The sequence below is a fragment of the Mytilus galloprovincialis genome, chromosome 7, assembly GCF_965363235.1.
Source record: "Mytilus galloprovincialis chromosome 7, xbMytGall1.hap1.1, whole genome shotgun sequence".
NCBI classification, from domain to species: Eukaryota; Metazoa; Mollusca; class Bivalvia; order Mytilida; family Mytilidae; genus Mytilus; species Mytilus galloprovincialis.
The window spans coordinates 88,426,933-88,444,302 of NC_134844.1; the positions used below are offsets into that span (position 1 = coordinate 88,426,933).

Here is a 17,370-nt window from a genome sequence, read left to right on the forward strand (position 1 = left end):
ATCATGGGGAACATGTGTAATAAGTTTCAAGTTGATTGGACTTCAACTTCATCAAACACTACCTTGACCAAAAACTTTAACCTGAACTTCGCACTATCATTTTCTATGTTCAGTGGACCATGAAATTGGGGTCAAAACTATAATTTGGCATTAAAATTAGAAAGATCATATCATGGGGAACATGTGTAATAAGTTTCAAGTTGATTGGACTTCAACTTCATCAAACACTACCTTGACCAAAAACTTTAACCTGAACTTCGCACTATCATTTTCTATGTTCAGTGGACCATGAAATTGGGGTCAAAACTATAATTTGGCATTAAAATTAGAAAGATCATATCACGGGGAACATGTGTAATAATTTTCAAGTTGATTGGACTTCAACTTCATCAAAAGCTACCTTGACCAAAAATTTTCCCTGAACTTCGCACTATCATTTTCTATGTTCAGTGGACCATGAAATTGGGGTCAAAACTATAATTTGGCATTAAATTAGAAAGACCATATCATGGGGAACATGTGTAATAAGTTTCAAGTTGATTGGACTTCAACTTCATCAAAAACTACCTTGACCAAAAACTTTAACCTGAAGCGGGACGAACGAACTGATGAACGAACAAACGGACTAACGAACGAACGGAGGCACAGACCAGAAAACATAATGCCCCTCTACTATCGTAGGTAGGGCATAATAAAACAATTATCACTGATCTGTTTGTATTTACACACCTGTTTTCTGATGGATGAAAGATAAGTACATTTGACAGATGTATTATGTTAAAAACATTAGTTGTTGAAAACCATGTTATGTAGTAATGACTATCATTACATAATAAGTAAATATCGTTGCATTTTTGTTCACAACTATATTAATGATAAGACATTGTAGTTTACAAATGTACATTTTAATGCAGCTGTTTGATAACTAACCATGTACAACAAGCTACTGTAAAAAAATAAGAAACCATGAAGGACAACATCCTGTCTCCGAATTAGTTTTTTTTTATTATAACATACTTTATAATTCATTAGACTTAACATTTAGACCTCAATTGACTATTAAATTAACATTGACAAGGTTTAAGATTACAATGCAATGTTTTAAATGAACTTAAATCAGTAAAAATCAAATTGCAGCAATGAAGGTTATTCAAAATTTATCAAAAAGTACAAATAGTATATTGTATCAAGTTATGATAGTTCCCTTACAGAGAGAGAACATATATAGATGGATATGTATATACACAGGAAGAGGAGTGATATTAGCAATCTTTTGCAAACAATTTCAATCTAGCATTGTGCTTTTAAATGTAAAAGCACAGGTTGATCTCATCCTGTCATCTAGTAAATGGTTTTATCAAATAAAACAAAAGCATATTATTTCAAAGTAAATAGATTACTAAACGCAGCAAATTTACTCACTTATGGCATAACAAAAAATAAACTTGGTATTTGTGAACGAGTTTATACAATCACCATGTTTATACTACTTAGGCTGGATGTTTCGTTAACGGGCTAACACCAGCTCGATAGTCAACAATTCTCTGTTGTCATGAACTTTTATTTCTTTGAATTGCGTGTTATAACAAAAGTCTAAAATTATCAAAAGCACTAAGGTGTGTACCCCTAGTTGAAGGTGACCTTAAAAATAACTATTGCAATTATTTTTATTTCCAATATTTATATCTAAATACACTGACTATATATACATGGCATGACTCTTTCAAAATGATCACATCTATTTGGGATTGAAAAGGTAGATTTCTACATACAATGTATGTTAACTTTTTCTTCCCATGACATTCACACAGAACATGTGCTTAATATAACAGATTGTTATCACTAGTATATTCTGATTCATTCACATTGAACATTTAAGTGATAAACTCATTAAACACTGGATTGGCAATATCCGGTTGATTGTTTACAGCTGTCTTTAACTTGTTGTGTACAATATTTTTGTCATGAATTTTTCTATTTATAACATGTATGAAGAGTTGACATATCTCTAGTTGTTACTGATGTGTATTCTATTTCATCTGCAAGATCTGCATACACAGAGTCTTTTCGTAGACCTTTGAGAAACTCGATATATCCCTGCTCATGTTTACGTAACAGTAATGTTATTAACGTCCTGTTCTTTTCCTGCGTGGTTTTACCAGATTCTATCTTTTCCCCATCATCAACTGAGATCACATCTTTTGATATTAGATGATCTACTATGCTCCCATGCTGAATACCAGTGATAACCTTGAGGTAATTCTTCTGTAGTCGAACTTTATACAATGGAATATTCCAGTCTGATAAGCCTACAAAATATAAAAAGTTTTGTTTCTCAAAAGTGACTAAAATATAAACAAGAGGCTCTCAAGAGCGTGATTCGCTCACCTTAATTTTTTTGGTGAAATATCTCATCAATGATTATTTTGGCTTTTCAATTTATTTAAATGTTCTTTGAATCGTCCTATTTTCTTCAAAAGCAAAAAAAAAAAAAAAATTCTCCTGTTCTATTTTAGCCATAGGAGCTATGTTTCTTGACATACAGGGAAATAAAATATAAAATTTATACTAGATACTCTGAAACTCATTTAGCCTAAGTTTGGCTGAAATTGATACAGCAGTTTCAAAGGAGAAGATTTTTTAAAGTAAGTCAACATGATGAACAAATTGTAAAAAAAACAACTTTAAAGGGCAATTACTCCTTAAGGGGTCAATTGACAATTTTGGTCAAATTGACTTATTTGTAGATCTTACTTTGCTTAACATTTTTGCTATAAACAGTTTATCTGTATCTATAATAATAGTCAAGGTAATAACCAAAAACTGCAAAATTTCTTTAAAATCATCAATTCAGGGGCATTATACCTGAAAAACCAGTTACCCAATTCGGCTGAAAATTTCAGGACAGGTAGACCTTGACCTAATAAATACTTTAACTTCTTGTCTTATTTGCTCTAAATGCTGGAGTTTTTGAGATATAAGCCAAAAACTGCATTTTATTCTATGTTCTATTTTTAGCCATGACGGCCATGTTTTTTGACGAAATAGAAAATAAAACACAAACTTTATTTTATACACCCTACTGATCATTCAGTTGAAGTTTGGTTGAATTTGGTGGAGTAGTTTTAGAGGAGAAAATTTTTTAAAGTTAGCAAATATGATGAACAAATTGTGAAAAATTGTCATTAAAGGACAATAACCCCTTAAGGGGTCAATTGACAATTTTGGTTATATTAACTTATTTGTAGATCTTACTTTGCTGATCATTTTTGCTGTTTACAGTTTATCTTTATCTATAATAATATTCAAGATAATGACCAAAAACTGCAAAATTTCCTTAAAATTACCAATTAAGTGGCAGCAACCCAACAATGGGTTGTTTGATTCATCTGAAAATTTCAGGGCTGATAGATCTCCACCTAATGAACATTTAAACCCCATGTCAGATTTGCTCTAAATGCTTTCGTTTTTCAGATATAAGCCAAAAACTGCATTTGACCCCTTTATTCTATTTTTAGCAATGGCGACCATGTTTGTTGATAGATCAAAACTTCGGATACAATTTATAAACTAGATACCCTAAGAAACATTCAATTAAAGTTTGGAAGTATTTGGCCTAGTAGTTTCAGAGGAGAAGATTCTTGAAATAGTTTACGACGACAGACGACAGACGACAGACGGACGCAAAGTGATGGCATAAGCTCACTCGGCCCTTCGGGCCAGGTGAGCTAATAAAAATCAGTCTTGGTGAATACTTGTACTATTATACTAACGGGAGTGGAAACTGATCGGTCTGTTGAGATTTTATTGTCCCTATAGAGTATTATTTTGTTTTGTTTTGATTGATAGCTTATCGTGCCACGTGGTTAATAAGCCTTCGATACATGTAAACAATTGATTTCAACGAACATGACAGCATGTTTATACCGTTTAAATAAGTCGTTTTAAAATTTAAAAAATATAATTAAATGAACAAAAAAATTTAAAATCATATCAATATTTAATTATTATTACGAATTGAATATAATTACAAGAAAGACATGTTTTATATGGGAATGAACTAATAATGGTAATGCCGATTTAAACTAGGAGAGTTTAATTCTTCTTTATTTTAACATAATCATCAAAGTTCTTTTGAAAGTTAATTACTTTCTTCATTGTTAACAAATATTCAGAAGTAGTCAATTAGTGCTGTTGAAAACAAATATGGTTGAAATGGTGGCACTTTACTTGATCGCTAAGAAAACAACGTGTGGAAGGTTGATAGATACTAATTAATCTTAATAAAAACAATTAGTGTGCAATTGAAATCAATGTCGAAAACTTCAGTTCAAAATGTTACTCTATAACAACAGTAACCTGGGTCTCATAAAATATTTTCATAGCCTAATTGTTTTCTAAATTTCGTGTTAACACATAAATTTTTCAAAAATAAATCTAGCTTGGCTTCTCTTTGATCAGAAATTCGTTAAAACATATTCATGTGTATCGTCTGTTTAATTTTGTTTCACAATGTGCAGTAAAACAGACTTTTAATATTGGGCTTGGGATTACACTGATGTTGATGCTGGCAATTGTTCTGACGACCATGTGCAATCAACACCTTCAAAGATGGTGAAAATGGTGTCCAGTCCAGTCCCGTTAGTTCTCAAGTGTTATGACTTAATACTATAAATTCGTATATTTTAACAAATTTGATTCATTTACGGATAGTCACATGTTAAACTATATGTTCGAAGGTAGAGAGAAAACGGCAGATAGCAAAAAGCATATTGCACAACAAAAAACATATTGCATGGTTATTTTTAGAATATCTAAAAACCGATATACTGTGTGACGTCATGTAATGAATTTCAGGATATTGTTTAAAAACGATCTTAAACGTTTTGAATCAAATGATATCTGCGATCGATTATTTGACGAAAAAAATTGTCAAATACAAAAGATGACAAACAAACAAAATAAAGCAATTGAAATAACAGCTTATATTCAGTGTTATCGTCAAGGAGACAATATGATATCCATAAAATTCCAACAAAATCAAATGAGGATTTTGATAGGTGACAAATATGTTCGGAAATTAATAATATAACAAATATAGCCTTTGCAGGAGGTCAATACAGGATATATCGACCCAAAAAGTACATCGAATTTGGACTTCGTCCTCAGTCAAAATACTTCTTTCAGATCAATATATCTTTGTATCAACCTCATACAAAGGCTATATTTGTATAATATACCTCAATGTAAGTTCTTAATTCGGAACATTTATTTCTCACCAATGCAGTAACCCTACTTGGCCTATGTATGCAGTAATTTTCAATATTATACCTTCAGTCTCTGCAGGTACTAATGCTGCACTTGTGCTAATTTCTTGAGAATCACATTTCAAATCATTCGCAAGGTCTTTAAATCCATAGGCATCTAATCCGTCAACAAATACACCAAACGTAGGTTCTCTCCTTTTAATCACAATATCAAGCAACGCTTTGTTCTGATCATCTTGTCCGGCATGTTGTTCAATACGGCGTCTGTCATCTACTGATATCACCAAATTAGTCATCATATGGTCTAAAATCTGGCTTGTTTGTATGTCCTGTATGATTCTGTTTTCGTTTTCTCTGATTCTGTCTGTAAATGAACAGATCGGGAAAAAAAGTCTAATGAATCATCAAAAAAACAATGCTTAAAATTATCTTACATTGCTGTTGTATATAAAATGTGATTGCCCGAAAACTTATCATTCTTTTGAAAGAAAAGTGCAATGAAATGAACACAAGAATTAAATAAATATCACATTCAAAATTTAAAGTAAGATGTATATTTATATAAAGTAGACATTGCATAATTGACAGTGTACCTTTTAACCACTATTTGTGTATTGCAATGAATAGTTATAATGAACATGTATTTTACTCCATTGGTCATCTTAATATTCCAAAGGAACAATACTTGATTTAAACCATTTTGAACATTTAGTAATGAATTTAAAATATATTGATGTCAATAAATTCGAAAAGAATCATCATGTAACATTATCAGTATGGAATAAAAGGATGATAACACATTACCCTTTCCAATAAATCTTTCTGTTTCGTATTTTTCATTGAGTTCGGTATTTTTGTTATTCTGCTTTTACCTGCAGCAAGTTTTATTGGAGCTGACATGTGTCATGTGTTATTAAGCATGCATTAGGCAATTAGTGGCCACGGTCTGGTAGCAACAAATTGATTCGTGAAACAAGAGATTTTTGCTTCAACACATGGTGAGGTACAATAGACCAACGTTGTTTGATATATTTCTCTGGTTGTGTGTAATTTCATTCAACAAACATAACGACAGGAGCATTGTATAATACTAGGCAAAACTATTTTACAAATAGTGGTTTAGCTCTGATTCTAAATATGTCTGTTATAAATCTATGATATACATATTTCCTGTAATCATGGTAAGGCCACGGTTTTTTAATTTGTTGGTTTACGGATTTTCTCCATGACAAAGTCGGGTCGGTCGGTCGGAAAAAAAAAGAAAAAAAAATCTTTCTAGACATAAAAATATGCAAAATGAATATATATTTCACTTTTCTAATAATGTTTGTTATGCTATTTTGTCATCATTTCTTAAATTTTAGTTCGATGAAATAATAATGCTCAGCTGTCATAAACATAGCATGACATTGTCTTATAATTTCCCGTAAAAAGAGTGAGGGGGGAGGGGGGTGCACGGACAAAGACGAAATTAAATCGTCACTTCACTAACAAGAAAACACAGATTCGCGTAGCTCTTATAAAACTTGCTGAATAATGATCTTCAAGCACGAAAACTGGTAAAGAACAAAATGTTAAAACGTCAATTACGAAAATAAGTTTCAACACACATGTCAAAAACGTAATAGACTCGTCCACTGGAAAAACGAGAACATCGGGTAAATCTGTTGTCATGCATTCCCGTTTTTTTATCCAAATGGAAGATATTTTTTTATTATCTATGAAACAAGAAAATTTCAAATGATCTGTGTATATTCAGTACTTTTAACTTGATGTCTTGAACTTTCACCTGTCAACATTTGGACAAGTCTATTTCTATGAGATGATGCATCTTACGGACTGAAGACAAATAAGGGAAACAAACTTATTGTGTAATAGGTTTTAAACACAGATTTCGTTCCGCAAAATTATTTCCGCAAACGACATTTCAAGGTCAGTGATGATTGAATTGTCTATTTTTAGAAACGTAAACTAGAAGTTTTATTTTTTCACAACAGAAAGTGTTATCAATTCTATTAATGATTAATGCATTTTGTTTCATAAAAAAAGAATATTTTAATTATTTTTTAGGGGAAATGAATTTGTAAGGGTCGGCGGGAATAAAAAAAGCATGAAAAGTCAACTTTATTTTTATTCTGGAAATCGGCAAAATCGGGTCGGCGGATCCGTAAACCAACAAATTAAAAAATCCTGGCCTAATGAATAACTGATTTTAATAATAATTATGTAGTGGGTTTTTTTTAATTACTCAGACCGTTCATTTAGTATTACCTGTAACAATTTCTACTACTTTAAGTGTATTAGTATTACCTGTAAAAATTTCTACTACTTTAAGTGTATTGGGATCCACATCAATCACCATGTTCTCTAAACAGTTTGCTCCTCTCCCAATATTTACCAAAGCTTCTTCAAGAACCCGTAGTGTAGGTTTCACTCTTCTGTCTTTCCTCCAGGTAAATAATACTTCCTTATTCTGGGCTGGCGAATCACGATTGTATTTCACTTTTATGTTCTCTATATCTGTGACTAACAATCCAAGTTCTGTTCCTAGCTGAAAGACCATATTACCAATCAATGGTGCTACTTTATCTAATATTTCATCTGTAGGAATGCAATCTAAGATATCACCAGGAATACCTACAGGAGAAAAATATCCAAAATATTTCCAAATAAAAAAATTCATACTCGCTTGAATATTAAAGGTGTAAATAAAGGCAACAGTAGTATACCGCTGTTCAAAACTCATAAATCCATGGACAAAAAACAAAATCGTGGTAACAAACTAAAACCGAAGGAAACGTATTAAATATAAGAGGAGAACAACGACACAACACTGAAACTTATTGATTGATTTGTTAAATTGTTTTCACACAAAGTAAATAATACAAATATCTATCACCTACACTTCTGTATCATGATGTTTAATTGAAAGTATATAGTTTACTTAAATGATTTAATATTTCTAAAGAGAGGACATAACAAAGTCATCAAAGATCACAAACAAATAATTTTGAAATGATAGACGTAAATAGAAATTTGATGAAATATAAGAAAAATCTGACAGAAAATCTGAGTATTTCGAATGCTTTTACGGTGTTATGAGCAATTATCATGATTATGGTTCATCATAACAAATAGATACACGTGGTACATCTCAAAGTATATTATGAGGACAGAAAAGCAGTTGGAGAAGTTTAAAATCTTAGCTTCCACTAAAGTTAAATGCATTTCGTGTTCGCTAGGTTGAGCTGACATTTCAGCTGATGAAGTCAGTATCAAAACATGAAATGTCATTATTCTTTTTATTGGAAATTAATCTTAATTATGATTTTTTGGTTGTTGAGAATATGAAGTAAAATGTCATATCCCAATATTAGGGGGTATATCATGGTGTACTCCTGTTCATGAGTTATTCTAGCAACATGCACAATATCAAGAAATGTATTATTGGCAGTTTGTCATCACAATATTAAGGAGTATATTGAAATAAAATTTCTTTTGTAGGGGCATTACTAATTTACAAATAATTTATCAGTACTAATTTTAATATTTGACAGAGACCTTGGCGATATAATCCTATGATATGCATTTCATGAAATGTTGGCATTAAATTTTTTCCAAGGGGCATTACTGTTCTAAAAAAAAATGATCGGCACTAATTTTCAAACTGGCCCAAGAAATTGCTGATATAAACCTATGACATGAGCTTCTTTAGAATCTGGCAAGAATTGTTAACATAAAAGCGCTTAATAAAAGCAAAAGTAGTACACCGCTGTTCAATAGTCATAATTCGATTAAGCAAAAAAAAAAACATATCCGGGTATCAAACTAAACTGTAAGGAAACTCATCAACTATAAGAGAAAAACCACGGAACATCAGAAACATTCAACTACACAAGCAAACATACATAGAAAGGGACAGTATGATATCAACTGCCATATTCCTGACTTTGTACACGACATTTCACTAAAAAATTGTGGGTTGAACCTCGATATATGGCTAACTAATCCTGTCGCTTATATGGCAATGCTAACAATACTAGACAGGAATACTGTACATTAAACAAAGGCAAGAATACTCAACACAGAGAAACACATACATACAAATTTGTATAGTAAATTACAACATATAAACCGTAGAATAGCGAAAGACACCTCCATGAATTTACTACAGCGCACCAGGACACCACAACAACAAATAAACTGCGCGTCACATGTAAGGATTAACACCACAAAAACTGAATTAATTTTTGTGACGATTTTATAACCAGCTGATTACTGCAAGAATTATTTTTAAATAAAATACATTGTAGATTTTTTTTATCATATAGACACTTAAATAAGTATTACATTTTTTTTACAAGAATATTAAAATATCATTGTGTTTGTGATGATGTTATTATTTGTATTTCTAACCATGTTGCAAATTGCTTGTTCTTCCAATTCAAGACTATAAACAAACCAAAAAATCCTGTGCATATAGTGGTTCTAAAGTGAAAATCATATCAATGAAGTAGCTGATCATGTTTAAGACCAAACAGGAAATTTATAAAATTTCAATCCTGGTATCTATGATGAGTTTATTTACAACCACTGGGTCAATGCCACTGCTGGTGGAGTTTTAATTCCCCGAGGGTATCACAGGTCCAGTAGTCAGCACTTTTGTGTTGACTTGAGTTATCATTGATATGTTCATAATTATAAATTTACTTTTAACAAAACTTTGAATTTTTGAAATGCTAGGGCTTTTCTACCTCAGGAATACATTACCTTAGTTGTGTTTGGCAAAACTTTTAGGAATTTTTGGTCCTCATTGCTCTTCAAATACTTTATTTGTCATTTTAACATTTTTTGATTGGAGCATCACTGATGAGTCTTTTGTAGACGAAACGTGCGTCTGGCGTAAATATAAAATTCCAATCCGGGAATCCATGATGAGTGTATTAACATGGAAACAAACAACCTAAACCCACAACACCAAAGACTAACCACGAATTACTTGACTTTACTGACAAATAAGACATATGTGAAATGTAACACAATTACTAAATTCAAACCAAGGAAATAAAATAACAAAATATGTGCACAAAATAACAATTCAGGCCTAGACGTAAAAGAAAGTAACAAAAAAAAAAAAGCGGGATAAATAAATAATACTGAACCACATCATCTCCAACAGCAAACATAAGATATAAAAAAATATCATATCAGACTTGAAGAAAGAAACATCAACACTAAATAGTTATATGGATGCTGGATATATAAATACCGAGACACATCGTATAGCAATGCAAATTAACACTCAGCAAAACAGTCATACTCAGAATCCTTGTTGGTACTAGGCAGACTAGACAACGTAAATTGTAAATCACAATCTAAGACGTGGTAAAAGATTAACCAATTGGTGATGGCGTCCATAAAATTTGCGGAGTATAATTTGTTATCTTTTTTCCTAATAAATCTGTTAGGGCAGTTTCTGCATAAAGAGCACACTCCTGTATATGAAGTCCGTAATATCAGTTTCATCTGTCAAGAAGTGTACATGATGCAATTTTTTATATAATTAATGTTTCAAATGGGCATTGGATCGACACTGATCTTTTAACAGGAAATTACTGATACAAACCTATGCTATATGATTCATAAAAATCAGACAGGAATTGTTCATACGAGAGCACTAACATGACAATTCAGAAAAATGCACAAACATACATGCAGACGGATGAAAGGACGGACGCCAGAAATTTATATGCCACCCGCAACGTTTTGTGCAGGGGGCATCAAGTATTAGGCATAGCTATCAACATTAAAAAACATCAAACAGTATCTCTAACAGTCATTATATGATACTCACAATGTCAGGGAATATATCAAGTCATATATAGTGATACACATGCAATTTTAAAGTATAATAGTTTTACTTGCCAATGGGTGTATCACAAGTGTTTGCAATTGGTATCCAAATAACATTATCATATTTGTTGATATGTTTTCATTCTACTCAAACATTATTCTAAATGCTTGTCAAATACAATTGGTAGATACAAAGGTTGAAGATGAATCTGTACACACCTCTAAGTTTTTTATACTTTCGTGGAGACAATATTGGTGTGATTACTTATGATGCGTTTACTCACAATGTCTTAATTGCAGTTTGTTAAATATCGATCTGGGCATTAAGATAACACCTAAAAAAAGAAACATGCAAACAAAGTTATATATCTCTTTTCAACTGTTAGGGGTTTATATTAATTAATTAATATATGTGTTATGTTAGTTTGCATTCTTTGGCAGAATTTAGAAATACTATATGAAAAATAAGACACTTACTAGATTTTACTCGTTTTCTCCTCTTAACCTGCAAATAAAGTGATACAAAACATTAGTGCGTGCATGCTTCATTGTACCAAGTCAGGAATATGACAGTTGTTGGGTTAGTTTCGTTTGATGTGTTTTACCATCTGATTAGGGACTTTCCGTTTTGAAATTTTCTCAGATTTTTGTGATTTTACTTTTTAGTTATCTTCTGAACTTGATCGAGCAGAACCTACTTTTCATAATACTTTAAAGACAATTGTTGTATAAATCGAAATTTGTATTAAAATAAAGATTAGATTAACAACATATCACAAAATGCTCAAATGAAGAATTCAAATCCTTTTCCCCTTCTCCATTTGCTTAGGACAAATAAAACCATCTTTGAACAAGATTGGCAAGATTCAAACGATACCATAATGTGGATTCATTTTTATTCATGGTACTAAAATAATATACAAATTTTCGTCGGTTTCTTGAGTCCCAGCAAACCACAAATTCAATAATACCGAAAATTTTGTAATGAGTCGGATATTTTATCTGGTTGACATGCAATCAAAATGGTTGTTAAAACGTGTTTTTGAAATAAAAATATATTAATATTTTGATAAAAAAATTATCAAATTCTTAGTATATCAGTGATTTTTTTTAATTGTTTAAGGTGGTACCTAACACTACAGGGAGATAACTCTGTAAAATCAGCTAGAAGGCAGTTTTTGTCAGCACCCGCCACCCAGACAATTGAAATTGAGAATTATAGTGTTAATAGTTGCTTTGATACCCATCACCCATGTGTCTTCCAATCCCCCCCATACATTTTTTTTCTGGGATAGCCCTTAGTTAAAGTGTTGGGTACCACCTTAAACGCATTCATTGTATATATCAAACGCAAACTGTCTATAACTGTGTCATAATTTGCTTGCTGATTAAATACCAATAGAAATAAGAACCGGTCATTGCCTGTTAAATATCATACCTTTGATTACTTTGATTTATTGACAAACTTAATAAGGTAGGATAAGGTAGGATACGGTAGGATAAGGTAGGATAAAGTAAGATACGGTAGGATAAGGTAGGATACGGTAGGGTAAGGTAGGAGAAGGTAGGATAATTAGGACACAAATTGCTTTTCAAATAACATTTCAATAAATCGCTGTAGAAGCGTTTTTGTTTACCTAACTATTTGACTTTGTTTTCGCTGGGAATTTAACCAAGCCGGGATTTGACATTTCAAAATTTGTACAGTGATTTCTCTCTATTGTATATCATCATTTAAACAAAGATCCACGAAAATAGGTACTTGATACATCTTTTTTTATATTTTTGAAACAGCTATCCTCGAATTGTCGTATCCCACGAACCGTCTTTGTATCTATAAGAATTGATACCCTAGGAAAAAAATTAATTAACAGGTTATGTTCCATAACCAAAGCAGCAAAATTATTGTAAAATGAATTATCTTTCATTGTTATGTTAACCCCCTATTATCGCTAATAATCAACTGCTTCCTGGTTTGGTTATTGTATGCCATTGTTCTTCAAATGTCTTATCTTCAATTTAGTACTTAGCAACATCAATATGAAGGGAAAACATATAAACCTGAACCTGCTTACCTTTTACTTGTATTTCCTATCATGTTTTTTTTTTATAGAGGGTTGTAGTCCAGTCAAACTAAGATTTAACCTCAAACTAATTGCAACAGAAAATGTTTTAGTTCTAATCTATAGTATTATGCCCTTTATATACACAGAAAAAAAGTCCCATAAAATCTAACTTGAGGAAAACTCAAAATCAGCATTTTAAATTTCCTATGGAAATTAACATTGGGAGGGGAGATAACTCTTGCAAAAATTAATCTTTTTTGGTCAGTTTTTGGTTGTTTTTCTTGAAATTTATGTATAGTAGGATACTTTGATGGGGTTATAAGTTTGTATTTGACTAAATTATTATAATCTTCTGCTCATGAAATGTACAAAACGGAAGTGTTATAGGTAGTTTTATTTTTTTTGTACATTTTTCATTAAAGAAATTGCAAATTTGAAGCTTTGTAACCATTTTGAAAAAAATAATGTGAAAATTTGGTATTGTTTATATCTGTATATTACATTTTTTCAGCAACTAACTTATCTTAGGAAACTTTAAACCAATTAATTATTTTTATTAAATTTGAGATTCTTTACCTTGACATGTTGAAAAATTCAATAAATGGTCAACTAATAAATTAGGATATCTAGATTATAGCTTGATAAAATATACGAAAACACCTTTAGAGTTGTTTGTTGTACTCTAACGACCGCTAAAAAATCAAGAATCAATACATTCTGATGAATAGAAGCGGTAAAGTTATAATTTTGTATCAATTTTTATTGATATTTCTGCATTTTTTGCAAGAGTTATTTCCCTTTTCAATGCAAATCTCCATAGGAATTTTAAATGGTGATTTTTTTAGTTTTCCTCAAGTTAGATTTTATGGGACTTTTTTCTGTGTATATTTGGGGTATAATGCTAAAGATTAAAACTTAAAATTACTTTCAGGTTAGGGTCAAATTTATGCTAGATTGACTGGACTATTGCTTCTTACCAGGAAGTTATCAAACAAAGAATTCCAAATGGTGAAATTGAAATCATACTTTCGTAAATTTTTATGACGCCATCACGAGTTGGTTGACGGTTATGGAATAACCGTTTCACAGATGATATCGGATATGTTCCCTGTGTCGTAACTATAATTCCCTTCCCTTTTCACGAATGTGACCTACCTAATTAGACTATATAATAACATAAGCATTACGATGGGTGCCACATGCGGAGCAGGATTTGTTTGTCCTTTTGAAGCACCTGAGATCGTTCCAAGTTTTGGTGGAGTTCTTGTTGCTTAGTCTTTAGTTTTCTATATTGTGGCTTGTGTTCTATTATTTGTCTGTTTGTATGATTTTGTTTTTTTAGCCATGGGGTTGTCAGTTTATTTTTTATCTATGTGTTTGACTGTCACTTTGGTATCTTTCGCCCCTTCTTTCATGAGAACCTGAGATCGCACATGTTTTTGTGGGATTCATATTGTTTAGTTTAAGGGGAATTGTTATGTAGACTGTGTGTTTATATCTATTTGTTAAGTATCGTTACTTTTCCTTCGTCTTTTCATTGTCACTTTTTTTGCTTTGCTAATTACAATCACTACTGGTCCGAGACCACCATTGTCGTCCCTTGATTGACAAATATAGTCCCTAGTGTTGACAGTGGGTTACTTGCCATTATTTTTTATACCCCTTCCAAATTTATTTTTCCATGTTCAATGCCTCAAATTGCAAGTAGGGGGATGAAATTACACTGTAAAAAAATTTGGGTCCAGAATTTTAAAGGAAAGTAGTGATTTGGTCCAGCTGAAAAAGGTTGAAAATGAGCACTTCGGAAGCTGTCAAAAGATTTCAAGACGCCCTAAACATAAAATTGTCCATATTTTGAGTTAGAGGCGATGAAGTTTTCTATAAATTTGATATAATTTGTCCCAAAAGTAGTACAACACACTGTAAAAGTTTCTTTGAGAAAGCGCAGGTGGGATTTTTTTTATTTTCATTTATGTTCTAAAAGAAATGCACTACGAATTAATTGTGTTCTCGGACCTACTGACATATTGTTTACACACCTGTCTACTGTTGAAGGATGTATGATATATTTAGGAGAAGTTTGGGTTTTAGGGGTTTTGTGGAAGCTGAATATATGATACTCATATAACAAATCTACTTTTTCAATAATTAATGAAAGTGAAATGAGATGAACCTTCTAAAAATGTGAAGTCATAATTGCCATAGGCAAATATGAATGATTGTGGATACAAAACAGGAAAAATCTCATTGAGATGAATTGATAAAAAGTACATGGGATGATGGCAACAATAGTATTAATAGCTTACCATACACAGTTTGTGTGTTGTTATTTCTAACTTTCTTAAACCTTTCTCTAAGTCTGCAAACTTGGCTGAATTATTTTCTTTCAAATATACAAGTGTTAAAAACTTGACTATCTGTGCATTATCTGGGTAGTTGTCTTCCATATCACACCATTCCATTTCTTCCATTCCAAGATGCAGAGCTAAATCATGTATCATGCGTTTAGTGCAAGTAATAGAAAAACGAAGCAACTCTGGATTACTTGGAGCCTGACATAAAGCATCTACACTTAAACCTACAATTATTATAAAAACTTTTGAACTAGATATAAGATTATATAAAACATAAAATTGCATGTGTTTCTTAGTGCTTGGCTGTTAAGGTTGATTACTAAGGTGCATGCTCAGTTTTCAGTAATCAAGGATTAGTTGTTTATTCTCTATTTTTATGTACGACTTTTGCTTACTTTAAATTTCATTGCCCTGATACATTAAAGTTGTGTCCAATATGCCATGCCATAGAAAAACTGGCCTTCATTATATAGCCAAAAGTGGTGAAGGTATTGTTAAACATAAAAAAACAATCAATCAATTCAATGTATTACATTCTAGTATGGTGAAGGTATTGTTAACATCAACAAACAAACAATCAATCTATTCAATGTACTAGCCATGGAAAAAGTGGCCTCCTTCATATTACAAAGAGTGGTGAAAGTTTTGATAATCATCAACAAACAATCAATCTATTCAATGAACTTAGTATCCAAGGAAAAACTGGCCTCTATTATATAGCCAGGAGTGGTGAAGGTATTGTTAAACATCAACAAACAAACTATCTTTTCAATGATAGCATGTTTGAAATGAAAAATAAATAGCCTAACTCTGCTGACAGATTGTCATTGATTTTGCTAGACTTTTAATGAAATAATAAAGTTAAAAATTATCCAAAAATGTTGTGTTCAAAACGTTCAGATGACTTATTTATTGGTAATTGACCATACCCGATCTGCTGTAGGAAGATCAAATTATTTACGGTTGGCCCACTTGGAAGGCCTGCTACGAATGATTCCATCAAGAAAGATAGGCATACACCATTTTGTAGATAATTTAATCACATTTACAACAAAACATATGTCAATGGGAAAGATGAACATGGCTTTGAAATTCAAAAATTTGGAAGGTGGTACCTTGTGGTATATACAAGATTAAAGGATTTTTCAGAGGCAATTAATTACCTGTTGGCATAGCACTTGAAAGGTAGGTGTCAAAATCATGCAAATCGAAAGTGACGTGTATTCTATGGTCCATAACATTGTGCTGAAGTCCATAAGAGTCAGATGTACAATAATTGCTTAATCTGCGGAATGTGCTCGTTTAAATGTTGTTGGACAAGTAAAGCAAAGTAAAGGATGACAAACTGTGTTAATAATTGTTTAATATGAAGTGTAAACAAACGTGTACTTTTGAGAGAAAGAATAACTTAAATAGTAAGGAGGTATACGTCTAAATAGTAAAATTAATGTGAATTTACTTTATAAATTACTTCTGCAGAAATCAGACCTCCCAAAGTTAATATGACTATAAAATGAATTATGTAGTAATGTACTCTTTGGTGGTTGATAGAAATTAGCAAATTAAATGTTTACCTGTACAATCAGAATCGCACTGCACTCGTTCCTATAACACAAAAGGAAAAAAAAATAAATGTATTTGTAATAACAATTCATTTTCACATTAACAGTGATTAGTGAATAACAAAATCACCACACCATCTAGTTTTCCGATTTAGACAGTCAGGGGCATTACTTAAACAAGTATTTTTTTTATTTACTTATTTTTGTTTAAAAAAATTATAAAATAACTCAATAGAGTTATTTTAAATTGCAATAAAGCATGGACTAA

General features: G+C 31.5%; 1 protein-coding gene across 1 annotated transcript in view; it reads right to left on the reverse strand.

The window, feature by feature from the left end:
- Positions 1–769: 769 nt before the first annotated feature.
- Positions 770–17,370, reverse strand: part of LOC143083956 (uncharacterized) — a 47,534-nt gene continuing 30,933 nt past the window's right edge. The window contains exons 8-13 of the mRNA XM_076260372.1: positions 17,115–17,145; positions 15,493–15,764; positions 11,598–11,625; positions 7,578–7,904; positions 5,332–5,631; positions 770–2,309 (exon numbers count right to left, since the gene is read on the reverse strand). Coding sequence (XP_076116487.1) covers positions 1,975–2,309; positions 5,332–5,631; positions 7,578–7,904; positions 11,598–11,625; positions 15,493–15,764; positions 17,115–17,145 — 1,293 coding nt within the window. The 3' untranslated portion in view covers positions 770–1,974. The remainder of the gene's footprint in view (positions 2,310–5,331; positions 5,632–7,577; positions 7,905–11,597; positions 11,626–15,492; positions 15,765–17,114; positions 17,146–17,370) is intronic.